This window comes from Vanessa cardui, chromosome 7, assembly GCF_905220365.1.
Source record: "Vanessa cardui chromosome 7, ilVanCard2.1, whole genome shotgun sequence".
Classification (NCBI taxonomy): Eukaryota; Metazoa; Arthropoda; class Insecta; order Lepidoptera; family Nymphalidae; genus Vanessa; species Vanessa cardui.
In genome coordinates this window covers 6,489,495-6,512,641 of record NC_061129.1, presented here as the reverse complement: position 1 = coordinate 6,512,641, position 23,147 = coordinate 6,489,495, and the positions used below count along the sequence as shown (strand labels likewise).

Here is a 23,147-nt window from a genome sequence, read left to right as displayed (position 1 = left end):
AACGGGAGCGGCAACTAGTAATGTATAATATTGTGAGATATTAGCACTTTATGAAAAATAATGGTAGGAAATTTGGTTGCAGACGATGGTGGACCCACGATGACTCCTGCCTCTACATGCTGTTCGACTACGTGTGTGGCGGAGAACTGTTCTCTTATTTGAGAAATGCTGGCCGTTTCAGCAATAGTATCGGTGAGATTATAAAAAAATAAACCAGTATTTGAATTTGGAGTTCTTTAACGTCCTGCAAAGGCTTCGTTTAAGGTGCAGATTCCCAGATTCGTTTTTGTTCATACAGCACATTGAGCACTTGTAGGTTTCTCGTTCCATAGTCGACTACATCTTGACATAATTGTACAGATTGCGGTCAAGAGCAAACCTATATTCCACAATAAAAATACATTTTCAGAGCTGGAATTGCGAACACAATCTTATTATTTGATATATCCACTCTGTATTTAATTAAGATCAAACAGTAGTATAATAAAGTTAGCTAATGCTTTAAAAGATAAAATTACGAGTTTTTCAAAAAACAGTCTGGCAATCAACATGTAGAATTTAGATTAAAACGTTATATAGACATTATTAGTAGGTATATAAATTAGTTTTATAGCATGGTGTTTAACAGAAATGCATAAAAACTTAAATCGGCGAGTGGATTGTTTCAAGGTAGATGTATTTCCTCTGTGGCGTTTTGGTGCAGTGATTGATAGAATGACGTCATCGTATTCGTTCCGTGCCAACTTTATTTCATTACACCAAGTAAAATTTTATAACAGTAGGCACTTCTGTTATTTGAATAAGAATGCTAAATCCACTTTGGATTTATTACATATCCAACAAAATGGCTTAAAAGATAGAAATCATCTGTACGTCGACTTGCTAATACATGTAAATTTTAAAATAAAAAAAAGCTTTAAAACAAGAATTACAATTCGTAATAAAGTAGTCTTTTACATTTCATTGCTGTCACGAAAAATATACTAGTTTATTGAATAATTATATTTTTATTTATAACGTATTTTAATGTGCTCACTAATTTAAAGCAAGGAATTATTAGATGATACTCAAATACATGGCGTGATGTTGAAAAGCACATAGTATTAATCAGATCTGAATAGGCGAGTATTTCTGGAGAAAGGACATTGACGGAAATAAGCGGTCAATGACGCGAGCGTCTGTAACTAAATTTCGAACAGCGTGTGGTCGTCCTTGTGTACAAGTGTTTGTTGTTAATAATTCGATTCAGTTTATCCTCGATTGTACCATGAATATTGTGGAACAATACTGGAGAACATTTATTATTGTAGCAGGTAATAAAGCGATTGCGGTCAGTCGACTCTGGCAGACGTCGTGACGCCTGCGTCACTCCTGCTCTTGCTTATTATAACCCAACTTATAAATATTTTGTGATCCGATTACGAGACTACCTATGGGGAAATAAAAAGGAAAAATTTTAATACAGTATAATTTTTTTGTGGTTATTATATTTAACTATTTTGTTTTATGTAAGACTTTTCTTTTAGTTCTCTAATGTATTGATTTTTATGTTATAAGAATTACTAAACAATTTAAAACGATTGCAGAAACAGCTGTGAAAGATGTTTCAGTATGAAAACTTTTTTGGGTTGTATAGTTGCATAAAATTTACAAGTATACGAAGTTTTTGCTGCACAAATGCTTTTAAATGATGTTCATTGCGTAAATGTTAATATATCAGTTTTATTCGTTTTAAATAGATCGTAAAACGATTGTAGAAAAGTGTTTTTGGGTTGCGATTTAAGAAAGCTGTGTTCCATTTCTATTTTCGTTCGTGATATGTAAAATTTGTTACATTCGTACACGAGGGATGGTGTTCTTACTCATCAGTCACAATTTACACTTTGAAAGTTTCCGGTTGTTCATTTTACTAACGTTTTACGTAATATATTAATAATATATGTTTTTTTTAATATATTTATAATTTACTTTTTTATTTTAAATATTTTTTTTTTATAAAAAAGCAGGTCTCACCGACTTCATGTGAATCTGCCTATACCGCAGTCCGCAGTTCAAATCCAGTAATTCATTTTTAAGTTTATATTTTGTTATTTATTTCTATATATAATATATATTTATTATTATTATCTTTAATTTTAAACTAACTTTATTCAAGTAGGCTTTCGATATCTTTATTCAGTTCGTAAGTCATCTTAATATCAATATTATTTTAAGATCGTTTCGGTAATTAGGGAGGAAACAAATCGTGAGGTAACAGATATTATAGACAGACAAAGTTACTTTCACGTTTATAATAGTTCCGACGTAGTATGCGAAAAATGATTGTTTAGGTTTTTTATTTATCCTTACTTTTGAATTAGTTTCTTAATGAAAAATTTCAATTACAACTGGGACAAACCAATTTATTAATAAAACGATATACTTGATAACCTTAATTTATTCCCTATAGCATTTACGAATAATGTTGCTTGAAAAAAATATATTATAACTCATATTTCGTAAACTATATAAAACAAAACAACTGTTTAACAACGAGGTGTGGGTTTTGCTGTTTTATAAAAGGCGCAAAACTTAATATTCAGCTCGTGATCTTCGGAGCCTTAATTTGGTGGTTCAAGTTCGTTTAAGACAGCGACTTTGAGAATCGTGATGTCATTCAAAAGCTTATAACCATTACTGACGCTTCACTATCGCCCACAGACCGTTGACTCATTCGGTCCATAATTCATTCGTTCAACTCATAGGCCACTTTATTTATCGTCAAACATTAAAAAATATTGTGATGAAATAGTGACTATACTGTGTATCGTTATTACGTATTTAAATAGTATCTTATAGTGACCCACGTGGGCTTTGTACGGGTGCAATACTGATATTAAATATACTGCAGAATTTGTTTATTACCGAAATTACATTAGACACTTCTAAAAATATCAGTCTTTGTTAACTATATTGTTCATGTATTATACACAAAAATCTTCTTCTCAAAACAATCTATCTATTAAAAAAACCGCATCAATATCTATTGTGAAATTTTATAGAGCTAAGCATGCATGGGGAGTAGGGACAGACAGCTGTAAGCGACTCTGTTTTATACTATGTAATGATGATATGCTATGGTACCTATCGTAGAGGACAAAATTTTCCTGTGAGAAGTGACTCTAATAATACACAAGATGACGCCCGACATCGTCCAGCGCTGGCACTCGTCAATGACTTTATGAACACAAAAATAAACTCATTTCTTTTTTCAAAATCATAGCAACACTTTTTTTTAATAATACGCAAATACTTAATCTTAGTAATGACGCACCAAGGAACATATTTATGCCATACAATAAATACATAATATATATTCATAAATAATCCATTTTTGTACTTGATATATTTTAAATAGTTTGTTACACCCTCGAGAAGTCATCAAAACTTGATATTATATGAAATTGGTGTAGGTGCGTGTTACAGAAACACCAACACGAACTAAATATAACTTAATATATCAGCGCAATCAAAATGAATATTAGTCATGTGAAATATTAACATACTTGTAAAAATTGCCTCGTGTAGAATATCTATTTAAAAACTAAAAAAAAACTTTAAATGTAGTGTTGTGATATAAACTTTTTTTAATGAAATATAAATTGTAAAAACGGTACCATATTTTAGTGAGTATAGGTATAACTATAGATTTCGGAGGTCATTTAAAAAAAAGAACAATGTTGATTGCTTGACGAATTATCCTATAATATAATGTGCAAGAATACCTCAATTACAAAGATTAATTTATTTTTTATTTCAAACAAACAAATACAATTGAAAAGATAGATAAATAGTTTGTAATTCATTACAAACACTATCCGCCAGTATAGAGCATACAGTAGTATATTAATGTGTTCGATGCTTTTTGTTACAGGCAATTTCTATGCAGCGGAAATTGTATCTGCGTTGGAATATCTTCACGCTAGGAATATTGTATACAGAGACTTAAAACCAGAGAATCTGTTGCTCGCAAAGGATGGTCACTTGAAGATCACAGACTTTGGTTTTGCGAAAAAATTGACGGATCGGACGTGGACGCTTTGCGGTACACCAGAGTATCTCGCACCCGAAATTATACAGAGCAAAGGTCACAACAAGGCTGTTGATTGGTGGGCTTTAGGTAAATATTTATTGTTTAATTTCTTCAATACACATCATTTCTACAAATTCGATTTTTTTAAAATAAGCCGTCAAAAAACGTTTAATCGCTTTTTCGTTATTTAAAATAACTGTGTGCCTGTAATATTAATTTAATAATAACTAAAATGTAAAAATTAATTATTTGGTCATTATGGTACGTTAGAAAATATTTTATTACTTTACATTATGGCAAACAAAAAAATCTATGAAATCACCATTTATTAAACAATAATAGTATGATTTAAATGCACTCATTTATCGTGTAGGCGAGTTTTTTCTCTGTTCTTGAATAAAAGGCGGGTCACGCGATGTGACTCATTTCTGTTAAGGTCACTAAAATGTTATATTTTACCTTAAAATATTAGGCCTTCTTGGTGGTTGTTTTGGTGAATAACATATTTTTTTAATTTCCGAATGAGTCAAGATTAAATTGCAATAGATTAAAAAAAAAACAAATACTCATACGTTAAATTGTATTCCAGTGTCAAGTCGATTAAAAATATTAATAAAACGGATTTTATACTAATATATTATATTCTACACACGCTGTAGCGTCAATATTTTATTATTATTTTTCTTGAATACCTTGAATAATGACTAGAAAGTTACACCAAGCAGAAATGATCCATTAAGTTTTGCGGGCACGTAATTTTTATACGACACTTTTGACTTATGGTCTAACACTTATATGTTGTTATGATGTTATATTAGTGGTTCACAAAACGTATGAATTTCATGAGGTTTCCATTAATTAAATATCGCTTGATATTAATGGAAAAGTTTTATCGGTGATAACCTAAATTTTATTGGTTTAGTGGTGTCAATTTTGTTTTGATATACTATTATTATTAAAAGTTGATATATAACGCGTTATTTTGCATCTATGTAAACAGCTTTCGTACATATTAATTCTTAATATTGTTGCTGTTCCTTTGAAAATCCGGCTTAATCTAGAAATGCAAAATTTTAAAATAAATAAATTTTAAATTAAATGTGTAAATTTTGTATACGGGTTTAGTCGGACTAAGTTTCCAGGTCAATATTTGAGACAAAATATATAAGAAAATTCACAACGATTTATTCAAATTATAAGCTAAATGACGACAGAATAGTTTTATTCTGTTCATAAACAAAGCGATATCGCGTCTGAGTAAAATAATTTTGGTAAAATTGTCAAACAACTTTATTCTATTCTTAACGTTGAAGAAATCACGTTGATAGCTCGTTGTTTTTCGTCAACGCGCATGCGCCGCTTATAGTGCGGCGTCTGGTGACATTTAATGTAATGTTTACATTATAATTATTTAATGTTGTAGTGATTTATTGCTTCGTCTGTCTAATTTGAATCGCAACTTGGTGCCAGACTTATAAATGCGTTTAGATAATTTATTGTACAGGAGCTTGCGTATGATTGTCTGTGATGTGGGGTCCTTGGCAATGGAATTGGAAATTCAATATTGATAAATATCGCATTCAAAGTTTATTGTCTTTCACAAATCAAAGATGTCACATTAGAAAATAGATTGGGTAGATTAATTGTTTTAAATAAACATGTTGATCGTACGCTGCATAATATGACGCTTACAATACAAAGTGCATGGCTATATACTTTATAACATTATATTTTTCAGGAGTTCTCGTGTATGAAATGCTCGTGGGTTATCCTCCTTTCTACGACGACAATCCTTTTGGAATTTATGAGAAAATTCTTAATGGTCGCGTGGATTGGCCGCGACATCTCGATCCAGTGGCCAAGGACATCATCAAAAAGCTATTGGTACAGGACAGAACTAAGAGGCTCGGCAACATGAAGGTAAATCTTTTTTTTTTTCATTTATCTTTAGATAATTTATGAGATACACACTTATCATCCGCACTGCACTACTTTAAGTAATCGAAGGGTTTTGTTTTATATTATAGAATTGATTACTTAAAAGATTTTTGTAAGAGTGGCATTATATAAATGACGCCGTATAGTATCAAATTGTTTTAAAAGTAAGGCTCGATCTATTTACAATTTAAATAACACGTGGCACAACTCATCCACATTAGTACGGGTGAATTTTTCAATTGTTTTTTAAGCATTTGATGCGTTTTATTTGAAGTAAGTACTTGAATATAAATTAATAATTAATAATTCTGTAATCCAACACTGCGTTCTGTAAGAAGACAGGAAATATATTAATATTACGATTTTGTTTACATGTTCATTTTATTGTACGACAATAAACGTTTTGCTAACTAAACATTTATAATAATAGATTTTACTAGTTTCTTGTAGGTTTTGTTTAATGGACGTGTAATAAAATCTAAAAATATATCGGCTAACGTTTTAATATTTCACTAGAATTATGCAAGTGGAACAAATTGCAATATTATTGTTTCCATTTTTTTTTAATTTGGCTTATATTTTTTTAAACATCGCGTTAAATTATATTAAATAATGGCATCTAAGTGGCTTGTTTTTCAATTGTAATTCAGAACGAAATATTTAAACCCACTTTAATTTTGTAAATAAATTGTGTTCTCATACGATTTTTATTCGAGTTTGTACTGCAGAAAAAATGCCGTACGTACTTCGCTTTTAAAGTTGGCTGTTTTCCAGATGTTTCCATATTTAACTCCTAATCTAACATTTTACAAATTGCATTAAAATAACAAAATTTAAACGTAACGGACAAATTAATTTAGGTACATTTTGAAATATTAAATTTAATAATATCAGAAACTTCTATAAAATTAATTATTGTTTTATCGTTGAAATTCAATGCTCATTCGTTTTATAATTCGTAACGGAAGTTCGAATGCTATTTAGACTTACTTTAAATGATAAATGGTCGAGACATCGTGTGATGAATATTAAAATGTGGACAAATACGGCAGTTGTAAAGCCCGTGCCGCCTCTATTTCTCGTCTTGAAGGTACAAATAACGTTAGAAAACTTTCAAGATTTTCTCCAAGTAAGTGGACACTCATGTGGTACTTTACTTTATAAAGAGAGAGTATGTATTAGGAATGTGTTCAAATGACTGCAGTTTCTAGTAGTGTGACGTTTTCACCGAGCTTTTTGCTTCGATGTTGCAGAAATCTTTAGAAAGCCATCAGTCAAGTATCCAACGACACTAAAAAGTGTCTACACTATATAATATATTAATTTATTGCAATATAAATATCTATATAGGCATAAGTAATTGTTGAATTAATTAAAAATAAAATAAGCCTTAAGACAAATTGACGATGAAAGCATTCCATTTATAAATTGAAAATATAATAACATTATTTTCAACAAGAGGTAAAATTGAATATTAATGTTAATACTATGTTATTTTCGTAATATAAACCAATGGTATACTTAATACAATTTAAAAAATCACGTCAAATCAAATGTAATAGGCAGCGGCTCAGAGAATAATACGGATCATAAAAAATTATAATTAATCATGTTAAATTACTCAGAACGTCGTGAAAGCCAATAACAACAAAACCGCTTTAATTCGAAACCATTTTATTACGACTCGACGATATTGATTGATGTACATGAGAGGAATTGTTTACAAAAGCAATATTAGCTACTATGATGGAAAGGCGGTCTAAATGTTCGTTATTACATTCTGGTTTATTTCCGATGTTTCACTTATAGGACATTCATTGTATGAGAAATACTTTCAACTTTTTATTTATAAACAAAAACATTCAAAACATTCTTAACAATTCGACTTGCTCTTATAAAGCGTCAAGTTTTTACTAAAAAAATAATAATCATTGATTTCCTGTTACGTTTTTTAATAAATAATTTTTTAAACATAAAATATATACGTCTTAGCTGCAGGCGTCTCAGGCGTTCTATTTTAATACATAATACATTTTAAGTATTCTTGAATACTGCACCCTTGCATGGTGGTATTGTCATAAATCGGTGTAGTCAAGTAGTGAATAAAGTCAGAGTGTCAATAAGCGCTTTATGTACCTTGAAACTTAAAAGTCAATAAGTGGGTCTGATTTAGCCTAAAGCTGTATGAATTTATTGAGGAAAAAACTAAAAAACTAAATATGTCTTATATGAAAACTTATGTTATTGACATAAATGGTAATAAAAAAATATCTTATTTACAAAATTGATTTAATTATTGTAATGTTATTTTCAGTGCGGTTCGGAAGACGTGAAACGGCACAGATGGTTCAAACATATCGACTGGGCTGATGTATACATGAAGAAATTACAGGTAGATTTTTAATTATATATTTATACATTTACCATAAACATTAAGAATTATTAAATAAACAAACCTTGTTCCAATTTCAATAAGCAACTGTTTTTAAACGATACAATTATAGGCAATTGACTGCTGAGGTGCAATACTAGTCTAGCAGTAATAACTCATTTCCTCTCCCGTTACTAAGAATGTTAGTTCGTAGTATCAAATTAAATACAATTTATAATTTACCGATATACCTACATTTTATAGTAAACTATATATACTTGTTTTTATCTAAGTACATTAGAAAGATGGAATGAAATTCTTGTCTATCGATAATATTTATCGCATATTTTTTTTATTTTTATTATTTTTAAACTATCCAAATTAAGCTTGTATTATTTAAAAGGTAAATTGCCAGGGTTGTCACTGGTAGACACTAAACTACTTTATATTATTAAAAACAAAAATAAAAAAAGATGAATTACGACCACAGACGATGCTAAATTTAGAATTTTCGTAATTACAATTTGTATACAACCTCCTTTTTTAATATAACCTTTCATTTACTTTAAGTATTCATTTTCGTAATAATTTCGTAAATTTATTGGAAAGTAAAAGATAAGTTACAATGGAAATGTCCCACTGCTGGGCAAGAATCTCTTGTTTTTTTTTGGAGATTTGGAGATAGTTTTATCGCCATTATATAAATTCAAACTAAACATATGATGCTCTGAAATTTGAAGTAGCGAACATAATAATTACTACTACATTTTATAAATTGTGTAAATATTTGATCTTTCTAGCCCCCGATTATGCCGTCTGTGTCTTACGAAGGGGACACATCAAACTTCGACGAGTACCCCGAAACAGATTGGAAAGCCGTGCGGTCGCTCGATCCTGACGAATTGAAATTGTTCGCTAACTTTTGATGTACACTAGAATAAGACGTATGCTAGATAAATAACGAGTTAGTAAATGTTTGAACGAACATTTTTAGTGAATCCTAATAATAATAAATAAAATCGATTTATAAGTATCGATAAGGAAAAACAACAAGAGAACATGGATTCCAGTAACGCTGGTATAATTCCATTGGTATTAACTTATCTGGTGAATACCATTTATTACATTTTACAGCGTATTAAAACTTGTGTAAAATATATTACTATTAAAAATATTTAACTATAAACGAATAGCGTCTAAAAGAAAAAGAGACCGCTAAGTCTTGTTTAAATATTTAATAGATTTAGCATATTAAAAACTATATTTTTTATTGTAGATTACATTGTAACTTAATTTTCTCAAGGTATCAAGTTGTGGATAATAACAAATAACAATATAGTTAACGTTAATCGTACAGTGCAGTAAAGAGCCTCTTAATATTACACTACGGGCTACGGCCCCCTCTCTTTTGAATTTAATTAAATATACATGTTGTAGATTTTCATTCGACACATATATTTCAGGAGAAAATTTAATAGTTATTGCTGGGTTTGAACCTTCGATCTGTACTTAAGATTCTTGAGTTCCATCCACTATGCCATCGGCTTTTGTAAATGTTGTATTCATTTAGCGTATTAAGCGATATCATTAGTTGTCATAATTCCAATGCTTCATATTACTGACATGAATCTGTTTGGATTTTTTTTAAATAGAAATGAGTCAGTGTCCAACGCTTGTGATTTATAGTATTAATTATGTTTATTAAATATTCACATTGCACTAGCTTTTATAAATGCAATTAAATTAAGAATGATGCTTATTTAAAAGTTTCATATTTTTTATATTATATAAAGCGTATTAACAAAGTTATTGATAGTGTAATTTATTGTAACGCGTTGACAATAAACATACTTATATTTATTATTAGGTTGTGTAGGTTTGATTTAGTTTTGGTCCGTAATACTTTTTATTTATTGAATAATTTATTTCACTTTCATTTATATTGAATGCAAGTAATTTCAAACATTAAATTATATTTCTTTTAAACTATGGAAGATGTAAATTGTACAGAAATAGTTTTATATAAAAGAATATACGATGATTATTTAAGTAATTTTTAATTATATAGGTACATTTAATCCCAAAGAAATTACTTATAGTAATAACGACTTAAATAGGTATATAATGATTGGTGGGCATTACGATGATGTTCAAGAGATCAAGAGATCAAGCAACTGTCAGAAATTCTTGGTAAAATACCACTGTTTTTTCATCATAGGCTTGAGAGCGGGTCTTGTGGTATATTATCTACAAGTCTTTCTTATTTTCCTAAATCACACATTCACTATTATACGAACATATTGTGTGTCTAATAAATCGTAATTGTTACATGTTTCACATAACTGTTTCGTTAGTTTTCGATTGTTTAATGCCATATATATTGAAGAAGTGATCTCTTAGTCAGTATTGGCTAAACGACTACTAATATTGTAATAAGAAAACCAACTTGTTTATCAAAAGTCTCACGAGCTTTCATAGCGTAGATTATAAACGTAACAAGGTTGTAAAAAGTAGTACTTAGTGATTGTAAATATGTACCCAAAAATAAACATTTTATTAAATAAAATTGAATGCGTTTATTTTATTAGTCCACAAACAGTTTTCAATATAAAATAAAATCTGTATAATATAATAATCCAATGCATCATTTAATAAAAATAAAAATATATCGATTCGTGTTTCACTGTAGTAAGAATTGCGTACGAAAGTTAAAATTTTCAGTGACGCATTCGCTTGAAAGACGATCTCACCGAAATTATTTCCACATAATTATTTTGGTTTTGGGGCAGGCTGTGAAGTCGGCCTGTAGTTTATTTACTTTAATCCAGAGCAGACAGCACGCCGCCGTCAGAGTTTAACGATTGCCTAACTAAGCCGCATATAATTTTATTTATTTAATTACCCATAGAGGTGATTTAAACAAGATACAATATGTATGTCTTACAGAATGTAAAATATACGCTCGAGAGATAAATTATGATTTTTGTTTATTTTCGAAAGGTCTTATTGAATTTTCATTTTTATTATATTAACAGATAAATCAAACGTAGTTTGTTATAAGAAAAATACCACAGATGTATTGCAATACCAATAATCTTCTTCAATAATTGTATAATAGCTCTTTCTGTTTTTAAACCGCGTAATATTTTGTGTACTAAATAGAGGGTAATGAATAATGATAAAGTAAAAAAAAAGTAAAGTAACAGCCCGTAAATTTCCCTCTGCTATATAATGCTGCGGGATAATAATGATTATTAAAATATAAAAAGAAAACATGTATAAACTAAGAATATTGTAGTTCACTGTCCCAACATTTAAAAATACAAACATTATAAATTACATTAAATTAAATCTTGTTAAAATCACATAAATGTTACTACGCTGTAAATCTAGACTGATATGAGGAGATTATGTGATAATCGGTTTAATATTATATAAGTGCAATTAATTTAAAGATCAAAATTAGAAATGTCCTCTAGTATGTAGCGTACTTATCAGACATTGAACATTAAATCGATAACAAATCTAAGATAGTACACAAATATCACAATAATTCAATCGTTGTGAGGTTAGACTTGAGTATTTTATTATTATAAGGTGTTCGAATAATCGAATAACGGAGTTGGAATTAAATAATTAAATTTAAATAATGAATATTCGGCCTTTGACACCCGAACTCGCAGAAAAGGCCCGGGTGGAGCTGAACGAAGATCCGAATAGGATCGCGAGTGATCTTCAACACATTAAGGATTGGCTATCAAAACAACCGCATTTACGAGCTTGCACAGGTATATTTTTATTTCTAGTAATTAATCCTTTGTCAAACATATTTAAAAAATAAATAATGTATTATATTTAGGTAAAGAATAAATTCGTGTTATATTATTCTCATTGAATATAAATAATTGAAATAAATAATTGATGACTTTATTATTAATAAAATATAATGTTTAAATGAAAAAAACGACCTTTGACGTTTCAGATGATCAATGGCTTGTAGCATTTCTGAGGGGTTGTAAGTACAGCCTCGAGAGAACAAAGGAAAAGTTGGATCTTTACTATTCACTGCGCGGCCTCGCGCCAGAAATTTACAACGTCCAACATGACGACGCAAAATTTGATACATATATGAATAACGGGTAAATTATTAAATAAATAATTTATTTTTTTACGAATACTTTTATAAGTCCAGTCATTTCGTACGAAAAAACTTCTATATTTCATTTTTGAATTTATATAATGATGGACTATATAATTAGTTGGTGATAGGGCTTCATAACACCCACTTGCCATACATTTTACTGCGAAGTGGTAAAAAATACTTAGTATTTTTGGCTTCCGTGTAGTATTTTTGGAGGGTAGGGTTCAGTGTATTCAGAGTCGGATTTAAAGGTGTGGAGGCCTCGGGGCCACAAAGCAGTGAGGGCCCTAGACAAACAGAAGCGTGAACACCCTAATAATTATATTATTATGAATTAATTAGTTTTTTTTATTTCAATCAGTAAGCTATGAATTGTTTCGTATTTGTATCGGTTCTGTTAAAATATTAAATAGTAACATTATTATAATTTGACTATATCTCAGTATTTGTTAACTTGCTGAAAACTGTGGCCCCCTCTCATGTGGAGGCCCCAGGGCAGTTGCCCCGGTTGCCCTCCCCTAAATACGGCCCTGAGTGTATTCATAGGCACAAAATGACATTTGTCAGACTGCCGACCTAGATAACAAAATCCACTACGAACATTCAATAATTTGACTTATTAATTTATAGCGCATACTTAATGCTACTCGACACAGAGACTCCAACATCTCCGCGGACAGGAATAATTCGTCCCGGCAAATATGATCCCGATACACATAACGTCGCTGATTTTTACTCTGTAACGTCAATAATTCAAAAGGTATTTGAAGATCTTATGATAATCGATGTTTATTAAAGATACACTACATAATACTATGAATATTTTACTCGTATATTTTATATAATTTGACGTAAATGAATGCATTTTAAATATAGGCATATATTATATTATATTTTTTAATTGAAATTTTAAAATTTGAATTGCATTAGTTAAAATATATTAATTTTATTTATTTATTAGATTTTACTTTTCGATGACGACAAAAGTGTAATCTCCGGCAATCAATGGATCATCGATTTGAAAGATGTGAAGATCGGTCATCTGTTACAAATGACTCCATCGATCATGAAAAAGATGGTATATAGCTCGCAGGTATGTTTGTTTATTTCATATTAAATATAAAACTATAAAAGGAACACTAATAGAATGTAGCAGTGCTGGTCAAGATCATAATCATTTATAAGTTTCTTGTAAAGTTTTATAAGTTAAAATTATTTCGTTTGGACAACCATATTATTAACCCAACTAAAGTATCTCTTCAGTACCGAGAACAATATGAGTTTGAGGTTCTTCTATTCATTAGAACTGCTCAATTTTAAGCAATGAAGTTCTGTAGATAAACAAATACTTAAAATATTCGTATATTCATATGTATTCTGAGTATTATGTATTTTGATACATTTACTTAAATAATTCCCTAATTTAATGTTAATAAGAATTACATATTTGTGTATTTTTCAGGAAGCTGCACCAATACGTATGAAGGGAACACACTTTGTAAATGCACCGGCCGCCTTTGAGAGAGTATTAAATACAATGAAGAATTTCTTAAATGAAAAAAATCGGAATAGAGTAAATATTCTTTATACATAATATAATATTTAATATTAATGATATCATCTACGGCTGCATTTATACAATTCAGTTGTGAAAAGATGTTCAGTGGCCTACATTGGTTTTTTTTTTATTGATTTTTTTTTTCATTGGTATAAAACAATTTTGACGTTAAAAGATAATCATTGTGTGTATATTTTAACGCAAGTGTGAGTGTAACTACAGTCACTAAGAATTTAACATTTTAACTCCTACGGTTGGCCGTGTAAGGAGTCACAACTCAACCACTCAAATACATTGTTATTAATTAAAAAATATAGATTTACAAAAACAGTCAACTGTTTATTTTTGGTTTCAAATTTTATAAACTTTTCTAGATCTATGTGTATCAAAATTACGAAGAATTATATAAAAATATACCGAAGTCAATTCTGCCTAAGGAATATGGAGGAGATTCGGCGTCTGTTGAAGAAATAATAGGTACAAATCTTATATTTAATTATGTTCAATCGGTATTCTCTTGCAAACTTACAAGGTCATTCCTGTACTTTTATAAGTTTAGAAAGAGTCGTCTACAAGCTATTAAACAGACCAAAAATTGAATTTTCGTTTTCCGCAAATACATATTACTAAATATTATTTAACATAAGTATTTAAGTATTATATAATAAGATCTATTTTCAAATTTAAAAAGATTATTAAGACTAAAGTAATAAATAAATCATATTATTTATTAAAAGAGTACTTTTAGAAAGAAACGCCTGGCGTTAGGCCCGGGTTCCATCATAGGACACTAATTATTGTAAATAACAGCATTGTAAATCTGTTTATTTGAAAAGAGCAACTATGCGAGTTTCTTGCCGTTTCTTTTCGCTAGAAGCTGCTTTCCGAAACGGTGGTAGTATTTCATTATTGACGATTCAAAAACGCTTCATTGTGAAGTTTACTTGAATAAAATTGATTTGATTTGATTTTAGTATAAAATAGTATCTGTAATGTTTCATACATAAAATTCATTTACAGAGTATTGGAACAATAAAAAGATAGAATACGATTCATGGTTAAAGGAAGAGATGAAGAACGGAACGGACGAATCGAAGCGACCAGGGAAGCCGAAGACGGCAGAGAGTTTATTTGGAGTTGAAGGATCTTTCCGCCAATTGGATTTTGATTAATGTTGAATAAATCAAGTTTATGTGAAATGAAATACCTTAATAAAAAGATTTTCTCCAGAGTTTTCTCTTTTCGTTTGGTAAATTATTTCTATTATTGGCTCCAGGAACAAAGTTGCGTTTATACGTACGTATTGTACGTACTAAGCCTTTGTCTATCTTAGCCATATCTTTCGTAATAATTAACTTGTATTATCGTAACGTTATAATGCAGATTCATGGAAAGTTATTATTTTTTCAAAGGCTACTTACAAAATATTTTACAGCTTAAGGAATATTGAAACTTTTAGATATTTGAAGTTTTTATAAGACATGGAACACCGGTTGCATTTCCACATCTATCTAAAGACTTGACCCTATCTTGGTTTCACCAGGCAATCAGACCAATTATATGGTAACAGTCTGTAAATTTCCCACTGCTGGGCTAAGGCCTTCTCTTCCTTTGAGGAGATGGTTAGGTTAGAACATTCCACCACGCTGGTTCAATTTACATGTGGCAGAATTTCGTTGAAATAAGACACATGCAGCTTCCCTCACGATGTGCTACTTCACCTTCGAGCTTGAGAGAGCTTGAAGTACAAACACGAATTAAGAACATGAAAATTCAGTTTGATTTTGATGAGTTGTGGTTCTAAAATCGGTTTTGCTGGTTTGGGGATTGGTTTTTGAAAATAAACTTGGCATATACATTCATATATTTATGATGATTTAATAAGAGCTCTTAAATAATCTTCTTAAATAATTCAGCAGATGCTGTCTTGACCACGTTACTCTAGAGCGGATAGCTTGGTAAAATTTAATTCGATATCTAATTATATGTATTCTTACGATGCAGGTTTCGTCACGATGTTTTCCATCACCGCCGGTCACGAGATACATTATAAACACCAATTAAGCATATATATTATAGTGCTTGCATGAGTTTGAACCCGAAATCATCGGTTAAGATGCACGCTTTCTAACCACGGGGCCATCTCAGCTTAAGCAGAGCAGAGCAAACATATATTGGCTAATAACGTTAGTACAGAATAATTCAGTTCATATGACTCTCGAAGAATTAGTCTGAATATTCTCGTATCGATGATTCAGCCTACTATGCTATCATTTGATTTAGGGGTTTCTTTATGTATATTTATATTTTTTTACGAGATATTTTTTACATTGATTAAAGCGGATGGCTATTAATTTTACCAGTTACCTACTAAAATATCTTCAAAAATTTTTTGTGTTTTTTTTCGTACTATTTTTTTAAACAAATCTACAATAAAATAAGTGCTTCGAAGATTTTCCTAATAAATTCCCGAATTAGGAATACAGTTATTTTAGTACCATTAAATCGACAAGTAGCATTTGGTGATATCAGGGAATTTGTATCGTCGAGTAAATAATCGATACTGACATAGTTACATTGATAAAAATTCTATAGTAACAGAAACAGATAAATGTTCTACACCGTATAATATTTTATTCATTATATATTTTGCTCAATAAAATATATAAATAATAACATAATTAAAAAAAAAAAAAACTTTTGCCATTGCGGTTTTATATAAATAACGAGGAAATGATAATTACTGAACGCTTAATTAACTTTCTTTTATATTCTTGCTGAATGTGAAGCGAACTAAACGATATCAGTAATATTAGTGGAGCAGTTACGTTACGAATGGGTAGCAGCTATCTACCTATAAAAGATATGTAATCAAAGATTATTTTATAAATATCATGTTACGTGGATTGGACGTTGGAATAGTTAAGTCTACTTCGTTTCAAGCGAAACGATCACTGTTTCACTGATAATCTGAAACAAAGGACGGAATATGCAAATTCGGCCTTTGTGTGCTGAGCTTGCTAAGAAAGCTCAAGATGAGCTTAATGAAGATCCAGCGAGGATAGCGAGTGATGTGCAACACATCAAGGACTGGTTGTCGAAGCAACCGCATTTGCGCGCTCGAAAGGGTAATGTTTATTATATATTAGAATTAGAATCACGTGTGGCATATTTGTATTATATACTTACAAACCTATTTTACCATATAAGGTTTTGGAAAATTTCATTTATCAATTAAGCAATTATTATTGCCATCGTTCTTATCATTTATTGTGATATTTTGTACGGGTATTTACACATTTGTGTAAGTTTTAAATTAATTAGGTATAATTTAATCTTATATAGGTAGGTAGCCTGGCAAGTTGGCCATCTGATTGGCACTGTAAGAAATATTAACAATCACTTACATTGTCAATAGGCATCTTAGGAGCTATGATACTTTTTCTTGTGCCTGGATAAGTCCAGGCAAGTTAGCTAGTGTAAGCACTGGGCTATGTGATAGTTGGGTGTATTATCTGACCTGGATGTGCTTTTAGAAAACCGCAATCAGATTTTAATCGATGTGTATTTTTTTTTTATGGTATAGGTTGGCGGACGAGCATATGGGCCACCTGATGGTAAGTGGTCACCATCGCCCATAGACATTAACGCTGTAAGAATTATTAACTATTCCTTACATCGTCAATTTGCCACCAACCTTGGGAACTAAGATGTTATGTCTCTTGTGCCTGTAGTTACACTGGCTCACTCACCCTTCAGACCGTAACACAACAATACTGAGTACTGTTGTTTGGCGGTAGAATAACTGATGAGTGGGTGGTACCTACCCAGACGGGCTTGCACAAAGCCCTACCACCAAGAAAGTGTATAATAAAGACACTATTCACTAATGTTTCCAGATGACCAATGGCTGGTGGCGTTCCTGCGTGGGTGTAAGTACAGTCTTGAGAGAACAAAGGAGAAGCTGGATCTTTACTACTCGATGCGTAGTCTCGCCCCGGAGCTTTTTAGCGTCCTTCCCGGTCACAAAATTTTTACAGAAATTATGAATAATGGGTTTGTATTTTATTACTTATATAAGATTTTATCGTGTCGTAATCAAAATGTGTTTTATTACAAGCACTTGATAATTGTCATTTTATAATTTTCATCAGATATTTCAATTAGAAATGTAGTCTCCAACAAAGCAATTTATGGAAATAGAATTTTACTCATGAAAAAGGACTCAGCAAAAAGTAGATTTGTGTATATCTAAATATTTCTCGTGAATTGTCTTTGATATTTGATTATATATTACACATTATTTTAATATTATGTATCTGTATGAAAAGTGTTCCCGCGCAAAATCGCCAGTATGAAATTATTTAAACTTTCAAATGTTGAGATTTCAAACAATACAAATTACAATTTATTTTATTGTGCTGTAGCGAAACAAGAAACTTTTTCTATAAAAGATTCAAGATCTATTTTTAAATACAACAAGACAATAGTTATGCTAAGTGCTATTTCTTATTATTGCCTTGTAATATTACGGTAGAAGCAGATCTTTTCGTTTAAACGAACAATATTAATAAGGATTTTTTTTTATTTCAGTACCTATTTAATACTGCCAAAATCTACGACGCCAGATTCACCACGGGTAGCGATTGTCCGACCCGGTAGCTATGATCCTGACAAATACAAATTATCAGACATATTTTCGGTTTCTATCGTGCTTCAAAGGGTAAGTAAAATGTTCAGCAATTGAAAGTTATAAAGATGCCACATCAATACATAGTCACATTTAGCGAAACAGTTCTTGACAACTGTTTGATCATGTTGTGCGTTTAATCTTTTGAAATATGAAAGAAATAACAGAAACAAAACAGTTCAGTGCTTTTTGTCATCTGTTTGTCAAACGATTTTTTTTGGTTGCCGGCTAATATCCACTTCTTAGGATAATCCAATTCGTAGGATGATAAGTTGAAATTTGATTAAAAAAATGTATTAAACTTGACAGTTCCTGTTGACTCCTTATGTTTTCCTCAAAATAAAAAAATAATATTATGATCGAATATCGAACACGAGGGGCACTATTAATATACAGTAGTTCCTTTAAAAATATTATGCATTATTATTTCTTATATGTTCTCAGATATTGTTAATGGAGGATGATGCCACTGTTATATCTGGTTTTCGCACAATATTGGATTTAGAGGGAGTCACAATGGCTCATTATCTTCAAATGACTCCTGCTATGATGAAGAAGATGGCGGTTCTTTCACAGGTAAATTTTGTCTATGTACAACGTATATACTTTCATAGTGAAATATTAGTAATTCTTTTTGCAAGATTTTAGATTGTATTTTTTTCTGGAGTTAGGAAAAAATATGACGCCTGTGTATATGAAGATTGAGATACTTATACTATATATGTTTTCAGGACGCTGCCCCAATGCGTATGAAAGGAACTCACTACATCAACACGCCACCAGGATTTGAAACCGTATTTTCCGCTATTAAGAATTTGCTTAATGAAAAGAATAGAAAAAGAGTAATTCTATTTCAATTTCTTATCCTATAATATAATGTTCTCTATGTTCTTTTCTTAACTTTAGTTATTTTGTCTTTCAGTTATACGTTCATAACAAAAATTACGAAGAGATGTACAGTCATGGTATAAGTAAGGATATTTTACCGGCTGAGTACGGTGGCAACGGTGGAACTATCAAGGAAATTATTGGTAAGATTCCAATGGTCGTCTATATTTTAAAACAGGCGTAGATCTAATTAGTTACACGTCTTTTATATCTTACTGATATGGCGCAATTTGAAAACTATAATAGAAAGTTTTCAAGACTTGGTTTGTAAAATAAAAATAAGCCAATTTATATGATGTTTGAAAAGTTGAATGACGATTGAACGAGAAAGTACACTTTTCAATTTTTTGATAATTAATAATTAAGAAACGTCGCATAACGCATTTGAGGTTATAGTGAACATATTTGATATTACATTTAATACGTACAAAGATAATAATTAAATTGACAATGTGTTATATAATTACAGATCATTGGAAAGATAAAGTACAAAAGTATAGTTCATGGTTGGAAGAAGACTTGAAATATGGAACGGACGAGTCGAAACGGCCTGGACAGCCGAAAACTCCGGAGAGCATGTTTGGATTAGAGGGTTCCTTTCGACAACTAAACTTTGATTAGAAAGGATACAGTCACAAAGTTATGTTTTTGTAAAATTATTATACATTTTATACATTTGTGTATATGTTATTTTATTTTTAATTCATATTATGGTTGTGTTTTAAAATATGCGATCCTGACTACAGTCAGTACAGTCAACTATACATATAGTTAGGGAGGCGAATAGGGGAATTTTCGGTAATACTCGAGCGCGGCAGTTTAAGATATGAGAGATACCTTAGACCTAATAGAACAACCTTGCAAAGTATTTAGCTCTATATGTAGTGACGCGCGCCTAGGATAGACGATCAGATTAGAAAAAAAAAACGATAGTCTGAAATACTCGAGCGCGTCAGATTAAGATATTGGGGGTTGATTTTAGTGTTTTAAGACTAAATTTAACTAATCTGACGATACGTCCTTGACGCTGCCGAGTTATAGGGTCGCGAACTTGTAAAAAAAAACGTTAATCCGGCATTTTCGAGCGCGATTTTTTTAATTTTTATTTTGAAGAATATAATCTAAAACTTACTAAAAATACAAAATCTGCCGGTTTCCGCATGACCGGAAGTCTGGAGGAGCCATTTCGTCTTCCGAAAAACGCGTTGCGGCATATAAGTCGCGAACGATACATTTTACAAAAAAAAAGATTAAATAAACAAAAAAGGTAATTTTATTTTACACAAAAAAGGTCTCTTTACATTTTTGTCCAAAGTTAAAACTTTTTGACTTTAAGCATCATGAAAACTCAAACTCCCGGTTTTTTGAGTATATCTCGAAAACTGAGGGTGTTAAAAAAATTGCTATGAAATAACGATGATTAAATTATGTGACTTTTATTATATCTCAAATTTTTTTTTTCTCAAGCTTCTTGACAGTTTTCGTGGACTCGGAAAAAGTTACGCGTATCTGTATACAAAAGTATTATTAACATGTACAGTTTGATGTATGATCAATAGCCTGTTGATCCTCAAATTGTTTTTGGACGTACCGTAAGCATAACGAACCAGTATTTTTCCTTTATTTCACAACGTTGATGGTGGGGAAAGGAGCGGTAGAAGGGAATTTTCGGTATACCCTAATATAAATATATATATATATATATATATATATATATATATATATATATATATATATATATAGGTTTATGGTCCCCTACCGTAGACCTTTGTGCCTTCACTATGACGCCGATTGAAGAGAGAGAAAAGACCCGACGGTATGTTTCTCGAATGTGCTGGAAACTTTCTCCCCTGTAGCCCCGCCCCGCACTCGCTGTATCTATTTTTATACAATAAATAATACATTTCGTACGACATTTCATCTACATTTACGTTGGTTGTATCTATTGCTTTATTGTTATTCTTAAATTCCCCTTTTATTCGAGGAGAAAGAAAGGAAAAAAAAAAGAAACCCAAAAACCTTTTTCGGTCAGATTAAGAGAACCCACCAACATTTTTGTCAGATTAAGAAAATATGCTCTCAGGATACCGTGATAAACCTCCCCTATGAAAATCTGACGCGCTCGAGTATTTCAAAAAAACTTTTTTTTTTGCATTTTCAAAAATTCATCGTAACTTATCGTCACGCCGAAATCGTCAGTTTTTTTAAAGGGAGCTACCTTGGGGCCTACTTATACACCCCTTCCGAAAATCTGACGCGCTCGAGTAAATTTTTTTTTTGTGCATTTTGACTACTTCATATGCCTAGCCCCACCACGCAAACCGGCAGATTAGTGTACCGTTGTTATCAGAGGCACTTGGGGCATACGTAGTATGAATATCTGACGCGCTCGAGCATGCCCAAGTAACTGTTTTTTTTAACATTTTTGAAAAACCGTACACGCCAAACCCACCGCTAAAATTGTTTTTACCATACGAGCTTTTCTTTTTGAAATTGTTTTATCTTTCGATTTTGATAAGTCTCGACGGCGCCGTTGAATTACGCCATTTAGCTACCTCGCCTCCCTAACTAATAGTTCATTGACAGAATGACATTGATCATATATAAATAGCATGTGTGGTAGGTATATATAACTTTGGTCTTAATCGCAGATATGGATTACATTAGTATTTTAGAAAATCAATTTAAAACATATTTAATATACCAAGAAAATTGTGAAATGTACAAATAGATTAAAATAACAAGTCTGTAGATGAAAATATTAACAATGTTAAACACTTCAGGTTCTTAATTCGTTTTAAAGTATACACACTAGTGAATCATCATTTAACAAACGAATTCTAGGCTAATTTTATTATATCCCAATCAGTAGATATGTAGATTTATAGATTAATAATTTCAATAGTTTTAAAAGGCAGACATAAAAAAGCAAGGGCTACTTCCGTGACAGCACTAACTTTTTTAAATTAAATTTATACATTAATTTAATTTAAATGCATATAAAAATAAAACAAATCAATTATATTTAATGAAAAATTTAAAAAGAAAAGAAGGAGAAAGAATAAGTGGCCACATAAAAGAAAATTGCATTTAAAAGTCAATTGCACATTGTCGTCTAAACACTAAAAAGAGGCATTATAAATGTTTCAGCCACAAGTGTAATAAATACAAAGAGTTGTGAAGGCGATGCGCACTATATTCAAATTTGTTTTTCAAACAACGTGTGGGTGACATCGAGTCAGAATGTTAAATTTACACGGAAGCAGACGTAAAACAGCCAATGGTCTACTTGACAATAATATGACTTTCGATAAAAAATAATTTATTTTCATAATCCTTTAATGTCACAAACACCAAGGAACTTAATTAAAATCCGTAAACATCAGGTTAATATTGTTCGGTGGTTGAACAATTAATGAGCAAATGATGACGAAGGATAATAAAACAATCTGCAATTGACCTTTTGACTTGACAGCTTAACAACAGGAT

The 23,147-nt window shown here is 30.8% G+C and overlaps 2 protein-coding genes across 2 annotated transcripts in view; both read left to right on the top strand.

Annotated features, from left to right (window-relative positions):
* Positions 1 to 10,947, top strand: part of LOC124531095 (cAMP-dependent protein kinase catalytic subunit 3) — a 30,020-nt gene extending 19,073 nt beyond the window's left edge. The window contains exons 3-7 of the mRNA XM_047105550.1: positions 83 to 192; positions 3,914 to 4,159; positions 5,811 to 5,992; positions 8,325 to 8,402; positions 9,182 to 10,947. Coding sequence (XP_046961506.1) covers positions 83 to 192; positions 3,914 to 4,159; positions 5,811 to 5,992; positions 8,325 to 8,402; positions 9,182 to 9,307 — 742 coding nt within the window. The 3' untranslated portion in view covers positions 9,308 to 10,947. The remainder of the gene's footprint in view (positions 1 to 82; positions 193 to 3,913; positions 4,160 to 5,810; positions 5,993 to 8,324; positions 8,403 to 9,181) is intronic.
* Positions 10,948 to 11,894: 947 nt separating this feature from the next.
* Positions 11,895 to 20,341, top strand: LOC124530938 (clavesin-1-like). Its single transcript, XM_047105310.1, has 14 exons — positions 11,895 to 12,169; positions 12,364 to 12,520; positions 13,153 to 13,282; positions 13,484 to 13,615; positions 13,985 to 14,095; positions 14,455 to 14,557; positions 15,101 to 15,237; positions 17,055 to 17,208; positions 17,980 to 18,136; positions 18,674 to 18,803; positions 19,215 to 19,346; positions 19,502 to 19,612; positions 19,693 to 19,801; positions 20,128 to 20,341. Exons 1-14 carry the CDS (start codon positions 12,031 to 12,033, stop codon positions 20,277 to 20,279), a joined length of 1,854 nt encoding a protein of 617 aa, XP_046961266.1. The 5' UTR covers positions 11,895 to 12,030; the 3' UTR covers positions 20,280 to 20,341.
* Positions 20,342 to 23,147: the final 2,806 nt, after the last annotated feature.

Bases quoted from the DNA above. Each gene is read 5' to 3' on its own strand.
- LOC124530938 (XM_047105310.1), top strand. From the start codon at position 12,031: ATGAATATTCGGCCTTTGACACCCGAACTCGCAGAAAAGGCCCGGGTG. The intron at 13,616-13,984 runs GTATGTTTGTTT...TGTATTTTTCAG, and splicing joins AGATGGTATATAGCTCGCAG to GAAGCTGCACCAATACGTAT. The intron at 19,613-19,692 runs GTAATTCTATTT...TTTGTCTTTCAG, and splicing joins ATGAAAAGAATAGAAAAAGA to TTATACGTTCATAACAAAAA.